General features: G+C 48.6%; 1 protein-coding gene across 1 annotated transcript in view; it reads left to right on the top strand.

Annotated features, from left to right (window-relative positions):
* LOC133357499 (transcription factor Sox-1-like) overlaps positions 1-12,156 on the top strand; it is a 31,957-nt gene extending 19,801 nt beyond the window's left edge. Inside the window, exon 2 of the mRNA XM_061575462.1 lies at positions 11,436-12,156. Coding sequence (XP_061431446.1) covers positions 11,436-11,461 — 26 coding nt within the window. The 3' untranslated portion in view covers positions 11,462-12,156. The remainder of the gene's footprint in view (positions 1-11,435) is intronic.
* The last annotated feature ends 548 nt before the right edge of the window (positions 12,157-12,704 follow it).

Genomic DNA, 12,704 nt, shown 5'->3' with positions numbered 1-12,704 from the left:
TAACCTACCCACACTCACCCGCCCATTCACCGACTCACCCATTTATTCACTTACTCAACTACTAACCCGCCTACTAACTGACCTTCACACTCACTCACCCACCCACTCACCTACCCACTCACCCACCCACTCACCAACTCACTCACTTGTTCATCCACTCACTCACCCACCCACTGACTCACTCACCCACCTACTCACTCACCCACCCACCTACTCACCCACCCACCTACTCACCCCCCCACCTACTCACTCACCCACCCACTCACTCACCCACTGACTCACTCACCCACACACTTACTCACTCACCCACTCACCCACCTACTCACTCACCCCCCCACCTACTCACCCACCCACTCACTCACCCACTGACTCACTCACCCACCCACTTACTCACTCACCCACCTACTCACTCACCCCCCCACCTACTCACTCACCCACCCACTCACTCACCCACTGACTCACTCACCCACCCACCTACTCACTCACCCACTCACTCACCCACTCACTCACCCACTGACTCACTCACCCACCCACCCACCCACCTACTCACTCACCCACCCACCTACTCACCCACCCACTCACTCACCCACTGACTCACTCACCCACCCACCTACTCACTCACCCACTCACCCACCCACTCATCCACGATACCCCCTCTGTGCTGTGTGGAGGAATCCTCTCAACTAGCAGAGGACGCAGTTTAAGCGGTGCACGCTGGAGACCCCCGGGGTGAGAAAACGACAACAACAAACTTTAACTTCACGTGGTTATTTATATTACGACTACCGGCTATACATTCGTACCACTCTGTGAGTGTGTGTATATACACCTGTGGTTATGCACATTTATACTACGTATCATCTGCACTCGTTTATCAGACGTATACGGATCGATCAATCGGTCTGCACACATAGGGTATGTTGTACGCTTACTCGTTACGCGTATCGGCATTTTTTAAAATACGTACGCCCATTCACGCGCACGTATCAGTTGGCGTGTGTATGTGTGTGTATCAGTTGATATGTTGTATGTACAACATGTTCAATGGTTCCTGCAATTGGTGTTAGCGCGCGTACCAAGGTATGTACAATACAGAATCATCTTTAGCGCATTGGCATCTGCGCATGTATCGATGAGTTACAATAATGTGAGTCTTTAATTTCACGTATATATACACACACACAGATATCCATGCGTGCGATGTACGTATCGATACGTATCGATACTGATTAATCGACGTTCGTTGATTGATTCGATGCTCCAATCGCAACTGTCGGTACGTATACAAAAGTTACGTGCGTATCGATTTCGTCCGTTGATGCGAGCGCGTACGGCTCCCCATGTATCCGTCGCCACGTATCGATATATGGCGCGCGCGTATCGATCTGAATCGCGTATTGGGGAGCGCGTTTGGTCGAGACTCGAGTTCGATTCCCGCTCACGGCCACCAACAGCAGTGACCGATTATCCGAGCCGGTCCTGGGCCACTCCTAGGTCGACTCGGCCCTTAAATGAGAACCTGGTGCGGTGTGCGAGCATTCGGCAGTGGGGAGACAAAGGCGGCCGAGCGTGGTGCTGGCCCCCACCCACCCACCCCCCCCCCCTCGTGTGCCGTTCCGGCCTTCGTGAGTGTTCGCTTGGAGCACTTGCCCCTGCAGTCTGTCAAAGGGACATCTAATCAGGGGTTGAGTCTGAATCAAAATCGTAGCCATGGAGTTAACATTTGGGGGGGGGCAAATCGTCCAGGGGGTCTGCCCCCCCCCCCCCCCCCCAGAAAAAATAAATCTAAATTTTAAAACGAATTTCTTGGCTAAAATATAAAACAATTCACTTACACATAGGATGGACTTTTTATTTTTGACAATAATGTCTAAGAGTGTATTGTATTACATTGCTCTGTTTTTACTTTTTTTTACCTTTTCTTGTTTCATTGTATGTAACGGCAGAGATTAGAGATTAATAAAGTACAACCATAACCACAATCATAGAAACAGAAATTTATTTAGAGCAATATATTGCGGGGGGGGGGGATATTTTGAGCATATTTGAATATTGGGGGGGATATGTGCCCCCCCCCTAATCAATATCATAATCACGGCCTTGGCCTGGATAGTACTCGGATGGGTGACTGGTGGTTGCGGCTGCTGGACTTTACTCTGCGCGCCCCTAAGAACATCCTCCCTGCATGGACCGGCGTGGCGAAGTATGGCCATAATAACCGCACATGAAACCGCGAATTTTGACGCCTTGAGCGAAAGCCGAACAGCGCTTTTGTCTCGTTTACAACCTCGAGGCAGTGGTGGTGAATTCCACATTCCTGCGGCGAGTTAAGTCCATCCATCTAACAATCAATGTCGACTTACTAAAGCGTGGTATTAACTTTATATGCTCTGAAAGGACAGTGTTGGTAATGAGTGTTGTATAAGGGCTAGAGAGCTGAGTGACTGATGTACAACTCTAGTGATGTTCTAGAAGGGCTAGAGAGCTGAGTGACTGATGTACAACTCTAGTGATGCTCTAGAAGGGCTAGAGAGCTGAGTGACTGATGTGCAACTCTAGTGATGTTCTAGAAGGGCTAGAGATCTGAGTGACTGATGTACAACTCTAGTGATGCTCTTAAAGGGATAGAGAGCTGAGTGACTGATGTACATTATCATGATGTTCTAGAAGGGCTAGAGAGCTGAGTGACTGATTCACATTCTAGTGATGTTCTAGAAGGGCTAGAGAGCTGAGATTGTGTTCAAATATTGATGAAGTCGATACGCGTATAACTCGAGAAGAAAAATACCAAGATAATAATGGGCAGCAAAATCACGGCGCCTGGGAAATCGACGGATTTAGAACCTCATTTGAAAACCATGAAAACTTTTATTAACTTTCAAATCTTAAGCATTTTAACCAAGAGATGCATGCTAAAGATGTGCACCCTAGAATCCGTAAAAAGGGGTTGACACACTTAATCGTAACATAATATACATTAAGGCAAGCAAGTTGCTAAGCCTCGATAACATAATTTATTTAAACAAATTACTTAATAATTCATCGAGTTTCCCCCCGCCTAAGTAAAACTTTCTGTAATTCCCTCCCGTGAAATACTTTAAGAAGATCACAGCCATGTGGCTTCAATCAACCCAAAACATGTGCCCGCGTGTGCGCGCCCAACGCGGTCCTGTGCCTCCCCTAGGTCGACTCGGCCTCAAATGCCCGCTGGTGAGACAAAGGCGGCCGGGCGCGATGTTGGCCACCCAACCCCCTCGTGTGCCGTGCCCGACTTTTATGCGGCACTTGCCCCATCAGTCGGTTAAGGCTTTCCGCTTGGGGGGGAGGCTTTGTCTTTGTGTTTGAGGGAGCGGTGGTGCAGTAGTTGGCGCACCGCTCCTACGATTCCTGGCCACGGCTAACGTCAGGTGGCGTTCGTGATTAGCTGTGTCAAACGTTGGCTAAGTTGTGGGGAGACAAAGGCGGCCGGGCGTTGTTTAGACCACACCATACTCACGGCGCAGTAAGCCCCAACAGTCTATAACGTCATACGGGGGATTTCTATACTGTATAAGTGTACGTGCGTATGCTGTGTACGTATGTGTACGTATGTACGCGTACGTATGTATGCGCGCTCATATGCACAATATTGTTATATGTGTGTGTGTACCTTAATAGGTGCTCGCTAACTACAGTACAGCGCTGCAGATTTCTTCTTATCATTAACCCCATATGTTGACATGCGTGTACGTTCATATGCATGTATGCGTGTACGTACATACGTATGTTTTAGCACTTGCCCTAAGAGTTTGTTTAGGCTTTTTGGGGGGGGGGGCTTTGTCTTTGTGCGTCTATGGGGAGCGGTGGCGCAGTGGTTAGCGCACAACTGTTGCTACATGTTGACATGCGTGTGCGTACATACGTACGTTCGTACGTGTGCATGTATGTACAGCGCCCTGGGTGCGATGTGCAAACATCGCCACTGGGGAGACAAAGGCGGTCGGGCGTGGTGTTGGTCACCCACCCCCACCTCGTGTGCCGTGCCGGCCTTCATAGGCGCTCGCTAACAGCACTTGCCCCAACGGCCCGTTAGAGGCTATCCGGGTAGAGGTTTCTTTAACCTTCGTACCGATGTATCGGGTTCGCATTTAAGTTTGTGTGCGCTCGCTATAACTGCACTTGCCCCGACGGTCTAGTAAGGCTACACGCGGGGAACCTTTGTCTGTGTCTGTGTGTAACACACTTTCTGTGTGTGGTCACAAACAAACAAATATAAAGACCCCCCTCCGCCCTGGATAGGCTTAACAGACTGTTGGGGCAAGTGCTGTGAACGAGTAGCAGCCGGCACTCGCAACTGGCCAGCGCCACTCCGGGCCGCCTTTGTCTCCCCAGGGGCTACGCTTACTACACACACACACCGTAACCAGCTACTCATTTGAGGCCGAGTCGACCTAGGTTGTAGGTCCAGGACCGGTCACTGAGCGTGTTTTTTAATAGAGCGCCGTGAGCGCGAATCGAACTCGGGTCACTGTGTTGGTGGTTGTAGGTTCGTAACGCGCACGCGGCTATTGGGATCCGCGTTGCGTTACGCACGGAACCACGAACCCGAGTTCGATTCGCTCGCCACTGCCAACGCCCGGCGGCTGGTGACGGCAGGACCAGCAGGGTGAAGTATGGTCAAAGCGACGCGGACACGGCGTGATTTTGAGAGGTTGAGAAAGAGTGGAGTGAAATCGAACGAACACAATCGAGAACCCCTCGGCAGATCTGTCCACAGCGTAGGTGGGTGCACCTGGAAGGGAATGAAACAGTGTCGATAACGTGCGACGTTTCGGGGAATGAACCTTGTTCAGTACCCGAAATGGCTCCTATTATTTATATATATTTTCGCATGTACGGACTTTTGTGCGGTTATTACATTAACAGTTTATTATTGACCGATTGCGTCGTCTGATATTTCGCGACTTGGTTATAATTCGTGTTCAATTACCCCCCACTCCCCATTGAAGTCTAAAGGGGCTTCGGGGGAAATCGTAACGACGACGGACTGATGACAAATTGACGTTCCAGCGACGTTCAGATTTGCGGTCAAGTGCAGCCTCGCTCGGGGCAAACTCGCCACAGAAGCGGCGTCACGGGAGAAGGGGGGGGGGGAGTGGGTCAATTTTAGGGAGAAAGTCGTGAACGGTCACGTGGACTTTTATGTTTTTTAGAGACTTAATAGGCTTAATCTTCTTGGTTCTTTCGGTAAAGTCACGTAGAAGGGAAATAATAAAATAATAAAAATCAAACATAATAAAATAATTCTCACGACGTTTCGGCCACAACGCAAGCAGCCGTCCTCAGGTGGAGAACAGGTCTGTCGGTAAGACAGAGTCTGTCTTTCCGACAGACCTGTTCTTCACCTTATTATTTATTATTTCCATTCTACGTGACTTTACCGAAAGAACCAAGAAGATGAATCCCTGCAGTCACGAAAGCTTTAAATCGAAACTTAGCAGGCTTTTCGCGAACCGATATTATTCGTGTAAAAGTTTTTTTTGTGTGGGTGAGATCGCGTAAGTATGAATGCTGTGTCGTGAACCCTCCACCACCACGGACAACGGCCAATTATTAGCAAGGGATTAGTCGCGTAAACAAAACGCCAAGTGGGTTAACTACTTCAGCCCACCGGGGGGGGGGGGTATGTTGGAGAGTAACTCCACAAACATTTACTCATTTGAGTCGGCACTGCGACGTTTCGCTGCTAATTTATCACGATTTACTTGAACTTTTTTTTGTATTCACGCGGGAGTGGTGAGCGGTGTACAACCCAAGTTCAATTCCTGTTCACTCGGTCACACCGCCAGCAAGCACCGAGTGACAACGATTATCTGAATCGGTTTTGGTGCGATGTGTAAGCATTGCTACGGAGGGAGACAAAGGCGGCCGGGCGTGGTGCTGGCCACCCACCCCACTCGCTAACAGCACTTGCCACGACAGTGGGTTAAAGGCTATATGGTGGACCTTTGTCTTCGTGTGAATGTGTACGAATATATTCTTCTGTTAAGACTTAATGGGGGAAAAAACAACATGTAATTGCCCCGTATTGATTATGTATTAATTATATCAGGTATAATAGAATTACGCAATGATGTTATAACTGATATTGTGTGTGTGCGTTGGCTGCACGCGTGAATCTTCCACACGTAGTAGATGATTGACTGACCGGTGATTAACTGGAACAAATGATCGTGATGTTCTAGAAGAGCGAGAGAGAGAGAGCTGAGTGACTGTTGTGTTAGTGGTTGTACGTTGTTGAACTTATTTCGCATCGTACGTAGCCAACCGCGCTAATAGAATGTGCGAGGAATAGACAGAAAACCGAACACGAAAAGTTTTTCTAAAGAAATTAGTTTTCCATTTCGATGATTTAAAAGGGCACCGCGCCAGTCGCTACCTAATACTGTATCGGAGGGAAGAACGTTCCAGACGGCCGCTGAAGTGCATCTGAAAGCGCGGTGGTGATGGATGTTCTAGAAGGGCTAGAGAGCTGAGTGACTGAATTATATTGATGTTCTAGAAGGGATAGATAACTGAGTGGATGATGCACACTCTAATGATGTTCTAGAAGGGCTAGAGAGCTGAGTGACTGATGTACAACTCTGGTGATGCTCTAGAAGGGCTAGAGAGCTGAGTGACTGATGTACATTCTAGTGATGTTCTAGAAGGGATAGAGAGCTGAGTGACTGATGTACATTCTAGTGGTGTTCTTGAAGGGCTACAGAGCTGAGTGACTGATGTACATTCTAGTGGTGTTCGAGAAGGGCTAGAGAGCTGAGTGACTGATGTACATTCTAGTGATGTTCTAGAAAGGCTAGAGAGCTGAGTTACTGATGTACAACTCTAGTAATGTTCTAGAAGGGCTAGAAAGCTGAGTGACTGATGTACATTCTAGTGATGTTCTAGAAGGGCTAGAGAGCTGAGTGACTGATGTACAACTCTAGTGATGTTCTAGAAGGGCTGGAGAGCTGAGTGACTGATGTACAACTCTAGTGATGTTCTAGAAGGGATAGAGAGCTGAGTGACTGATGTACAACTCTAGTGATGCTCTAGAAGGGCTAGAGAGCTGAGTGACTGATGTACAACTCTAGTGATGCTCTAGAAGGGCTAGAGAGCTGAGTGACTGATGTACAACTCTAGAGATGCTCTAGAAGGGCTAGAGAGCTGAGTGACTGATGTACAACTCTGATGATGCTCTAGAAGGGCTAGAGAGCTGAGTGACTGATGTACAACTCTAGTGATGTTCTACAAGGGCTAGAGAGCTGAGTGACTGATGTACAACTCTAGGGATGCTCTAGAAGGGCTAGAGAGCTGAGTGACTGATGTACAACTCTGATGATGCTCTAGAAGGGCGAGAGAGCTGAGTGACTGATGTACAACTCTAGTGATGCTCTAGAAGGGCTAGAGAGCTGAGTGACTGATGTACAACTCTAGTGATGTTCTACAAGGGCTAGAGAGCTGAGTGACTGATGTACAACTCTGATGATGCTCTAGAAGGGATGGAGAGCTGAGTGACTGATGTACAACTCCAGTGATATTCTAGAAGGGCTAGAGAGCTGAGTGACTGATGTACAACTCTGATGATGCTCTAGAAGGGATGGAGAGCTGAGTGACTGATGTACAACTCCAGTGATGTTCTAGAAGGGCTAGAGAGCTGAGTGACTGATGTACCGGTTTAAATTCCCGCTCACGACCAACACCGGCGATTATTATCTGAACCGGTCCTGGGCTGCTCCCTAGGTCGACTCAGCCTCAAATGAGTACCTGGTGTGATGTGTATAACATCGCAGCTGGGGAGACAAAGGCGGCCGGGCGTGGTGTTGGCCACCCACCCCCTCGTGTGCCGTGCCGGCCTTCATAGGTGCTGCTCGCTAACAGCACTTGCCCCAGTAGTCGCCTGAGGCTACACGGGGGGGGGGGGGGGGCTTTGTCTTTGTGTTATGGCGCAGTGGTTGACGCACTGCGAAGCCCCAGTAATTCAATTCCCCGCTCACGGCCAACATCAGTGGCGATTATCTCTGAACCTGACTGTGTGCATTTAAATTACCGTGCACATGTTTGTGTGCGTGTGTGTGTGTACACGCGTGTGTGTGTGTGTGTACACGCGTGTGTGTGTGTGTGTACACGCGTGTGTGTGTGTGTGTATATGCGTGTGCGTACATGCTGAGAGTTGAATCTTCATGTTTGTGTGTGAGTGGGGAGCGGTGGCGCAGTGGTTAGCGCGCTGCGCTACCAACCTGACCCAACCACCCTACCTCACCGAGTTCGATTCCCAATTGCGGCCGCCAACACCCAGTGACGATTATTTGAACCGGTCCTGAAGCTCCCCTAGGACGACTCAGCCTCAAATGAGTACCTGGTGCGGTTCGTAAAGAAACATCGCCACGAGGGAGACAAAGGCGGTCGGGCTTGGCGCTAGCCACCCACCCCCTCGTGTGCCGTGCCGGCCTTCATAGGTGCTCGCTAACAGCACTTGCCCCTACAGTCTGTGAAGGTTATACCGGGGATGTTTGCAAACGCGCATTGATCAGCTTGGCGAAATTTCGATTTAAAGCTTTCGTGAGTGCAGGGATTCATCTTCTTGGTTCTTTCGGTAAAGTCACGTAGAAGGGAAGTAATAAAATAATAAAAATAAAACATAATAAAATAATGAAATTTCGATTTAAAGCTTTCGTGACTGCAGGGATTCATCTTCTTGGTTCTTTCGGTAAAGTCACGTAGAAGGGAAGTAATAAAATAATAAAAATAAAACATAAGACCTGGTTTAACTTGAGGACGGCTGCTTGCGTTGTGGCCGAAACGTCGTGAGAATTATTTTATAATGTTTTATGTTTTATTATTTTATTACTTCCCTTCTACGTGACTTTACCGAAAGAACCAAGAAGAAAAAAACTGCTTGGCGAAGTTTGTTGAAGCCATCCAGTAAGCGTCACAGCGTGACTCGACTTAGACACACACGTGTGCGTACTTCGTGTTTTTGTGCGTGTATGTTCGGGAATGTATTTCGCTACTGTGTGTGGTGGTGTGTGTGTGTGGTGTGTGTGGGTGTTTGGTGGTGCTGGTGTGTGTGTGGTGGTGATGTGTATGTGGTGGTGTGGGTGTGTGTGTGGTGGTGTATGTTTGTGTGTGTGTGGTGGTTTGTGTGTGTGGTGGTGTGTGTTGTGTGGTGGTGGTCTGTGTGTGTGGTGGTGTATGGGTGGGTGTTTGGTGGTGATGTGTATGCGGTGGTGTGTGTGTGTGGTGGTGTATCGGTGGGTGTTTGGTGGTGATGTGTGTGCGGTGGTGTGTGTGTGGTGGTGTATGTGTGTGTGGTCGTGGTGTGTGTGTGTGGGCGTATGAGTGCTTGCGTACACCGCGCCAAAGATAAAGATCTCCCAGGTAGACTTCAACCGGCTGTTTTGGGGCAAGTGCCGTTCGCAAGCACCTCTTGAAGGGCCGGGGGGGACTGTGCAAGTGGAGATGGGGGGGTGGCCAGCACCCGCTCACAACCGTCTTTGTCTCCCCTAGTGTTGAGGCCGAGTCGATCTAGGGGAGTCCCAGGACCGTCGCTGATGATGTCCCGTGAGCCCGAACATAAACAGTTCGTGTACTTTTCGTGAAACGTAATCCACGCGACTTTGTTGCGTTTGCGTACTTTACAACGTTGTAATTTACGCGCGCCTGTGCACACGAAAATAAACCGCAGCCTTGTGTACATATGAAGACGTAAAAAACGAATATTGCTGCAAATATATGCATGCTCGTATAGTTTTACGATCGTGTAATAGGCACACACACACACACATTCTTGCGCGCACACACACACACACGCATATACACACACACACACAGTGCTTGTGTAGTGTACATGCGCAAAGACAAAGGTCCCCCGTATAGCCTTAACAGACTGTTGGGGCAAGTGCTGTTAGCGAGCAGCAGCTGCACCTATGCAGGCCGGAATGGGTGGAAAACGACACGCCCGGCCGCCTTTGTCTCCCCAGCCGGGGGGGGGGGGGCTTTACAAATCGATTTTTTGGGGGTGAATCGAACTCTCGCTGCCTTCTGGGTCCATCCAGCTGAACGAAGTTATGGGTTCGTCACCGGTCTGTGGTCGGCAAATCGCTTTGTGGCGATTGGAAACCGTTTCATTCATCGCTCGCTGTATCAGTTGCTCGCCTCGACTACTGGAGCATCATCGTCATCATCAGAAAATCGATTATTGAAAATCGATTATTTCATACGAAACTCGCGTTGACGTCTGCCCCGGGCCCACCGGAATAATCTCGAATATTCTAAGAATCCGTCATCATTTTGACTTTGTTATTAAAGTACCAACGTCTTCGAGTGATGCAGTAAATTTTCCGTGACGGTTCCGCCTGAAGACGGAAGCTTGTGTTGCCTCCGAAACGTCGTGATTTTTATTTTATTTTTATTTTATTAATTTTAATTTAAAATTTTCACCTACGTGACTTTACCGAAAAAACAAGAGTATCAATCCTTGCAGTCACGAAAACTTCAAATCTATAAAGTGCCAACCATTGGCTTGCGACCCCGACAATTGTGGTGCATCCCTTCAATCCACACACACGTGGCACGCGCTCCTGATGTGTTTGTGCGGCGCTCCTGATGTGTTTGTGCGGCGCTCCTGATGTGTTTGTGCGACACTCGCAGCGCTCATTCGGTACCCCAGGGGAATGTGTGTGAGGTTGTTACCAGGAGGGTGACGAGATGTTAACTCCCTCGCCTGCTATGCAGGAGGGTCGTGGGTTCCGATCCCGCGCCCGGTAACGCCTGCTGCTGTGTATTTGGAGTTTGTGTGTCTCTCTCTGTGGGGAGCGGTAGTGTAGCGGTTAGCGCGCTGCGCTATGAACCTGGCGACCCGGGTTCGATTCCCGCTCACGGCCAACACCAGTGACGATTATCTGAACCGGTCCTGGGCCTCCCCTAGTTCGACTCAGCCTTAAATGAGTACCTGGTGCGGTGTGTAAACATCGCTCACTGGGGAGACAAAGGCGGTCGGGCGTGGTGCTGGCCACCCACCCCCTCGTGTACCGTTCCGGCCTTCATAGGTGCTCGCTAACAGCACTTGTCCCTACAGTCTGTTAAGGCTATACGGGGGATCTTTATCTTTGTGTCTCTCTCTCTCCCCGTGGTCGCGTGGATTTTTCTCCGGGTCCTCCGGTTTTTCCCCTCCGCATTTAGAATCGACATCGTGAGTCTAGAAAGTAGTTGCATGCTGCTGTAAATGTCCACGTGATTGAGCCACTTTGTTGAGCTATAATTTGTGATGGCCATTACCTGGTTAAATAAAAAAAAAGTGTTTAACGTGCTTTATTTTTAATAGATTGGTTTTAGTTTTGTATGTCTGGCTGACTAACGTGTTTCTCTCTCTGTCTCTCGTGTCTCTTTGTCTGTGCCTGCTTTGTTGTGACCAGTTCACGACACCTACACGATATGGTGAGAAGAGAGATGGAGTGGATGGTCAAGACGACTTGAAATGCTCTCAACCAACAACCAACAACAACCAACAACAACAACAACAACAAAAACTGACCACGCAAAATTACAATCGATTCTAATATTTTATTTTGTGAACACTCAACCCCCCTCCCCCATCCCCTTGAATATTGATGGATTATCGATAAATGTTTTCCTCCACTGACAAAAAACGCACACACACACTTTATAACACGTGATAACAACACACAATAGTACAATACGTATAACGCGTGCATATAAACACGCGTGCACACATGCCGGATTAACGAGAGGGGGGGGGGGTTGACGGATCGTAACGAGATGGGTATATTTGGGGACGAAATGATGAATGAGCTTACAAAATATCAATCCGTGTCTCTCTCTCCGTCAGCATCGACACTTAACCACACAAAGACAAAGCAACCCGCTGCCCCGGTATAGCCTTGGGGAGGTTGGGAGGGCAAGTGCTGTTAGCGAGTAGCACCAATGAAGGCCGCCACAGGCAAGGTCGATGAGTGACATCTGCCCGTCCCTTCCCGCAATTACCACGCCCGGCCGCCTTTGTATTCCCACCCGGTACTACACAGCAAGTGGTAGTTGTGTTTTAAGGCTGAGTGGATCGAGTCGGGCAGGGAAGCCTCAAATGTATTCGATGCGCATAGTTATAGGGTAGGGGGAAGGGAGAGATGGGGGGGGGGGCAGAGGGGGGCGGGGTGGGTGGGGGGCCGTGGGGGGATGGGTTTAGCTGGGTTCGTCTCGTAGCGCGGTGCGCTAACCGGAGCGCCACCACTCCCCACCAAACGCACGCACGCACGCACGCGCACACGCGCACACGCGCGCATCGCTTTCATTAAGGCAAGTTAATATCAAGTTAATATCAAGAGTAATAAAGTGAATATAAGACTACGTTGTTGTAAGGGTTATTTATAAAAATTGCCATTCTTTTAAATAAAGAAAAAATTACAAACCACACAAAATATACATGTGTTCATTTTCGTCTCATCATTGAAAATTGTTGCTATTAAAATAATATTAATAATTATAATTGACTGATTTGTGAATAGATTGTTAAACTATGTAAGCATGTCCGTTTCAGGCAATTGCTTATATATTAAAAAAATTCGATGCGTTTATATGTGTGTGTATACACTGTCTCTTAATGTCTATACAAAACGGGATGCTATAAATACGTAAATACATGAATAAAATAAGTTACTAGATCAGTG

This window comes from Lethenteron reissneri, chromosome 58 (assembly GCF_015708825.2).
Source record: "Lethenteron reissneri isolate LAM-NWPU_2019-01 chromosome 58, ASM1570882v1, whole genome shotgun sequence".
In the NCBI taxonomy this organism is placed as follows: domain Eukaryota; kingdom Metazoa; phylum Chordata; class Hyperoartia; order Petromyzontiformes; family Petromyzontidae; genus Lethenteron; species Lethenteron reissneri.
Note: the sequence above shows the minus strand (reverse complement) of the source record. Positions and strands in the feature narration are given on the sequence as shown.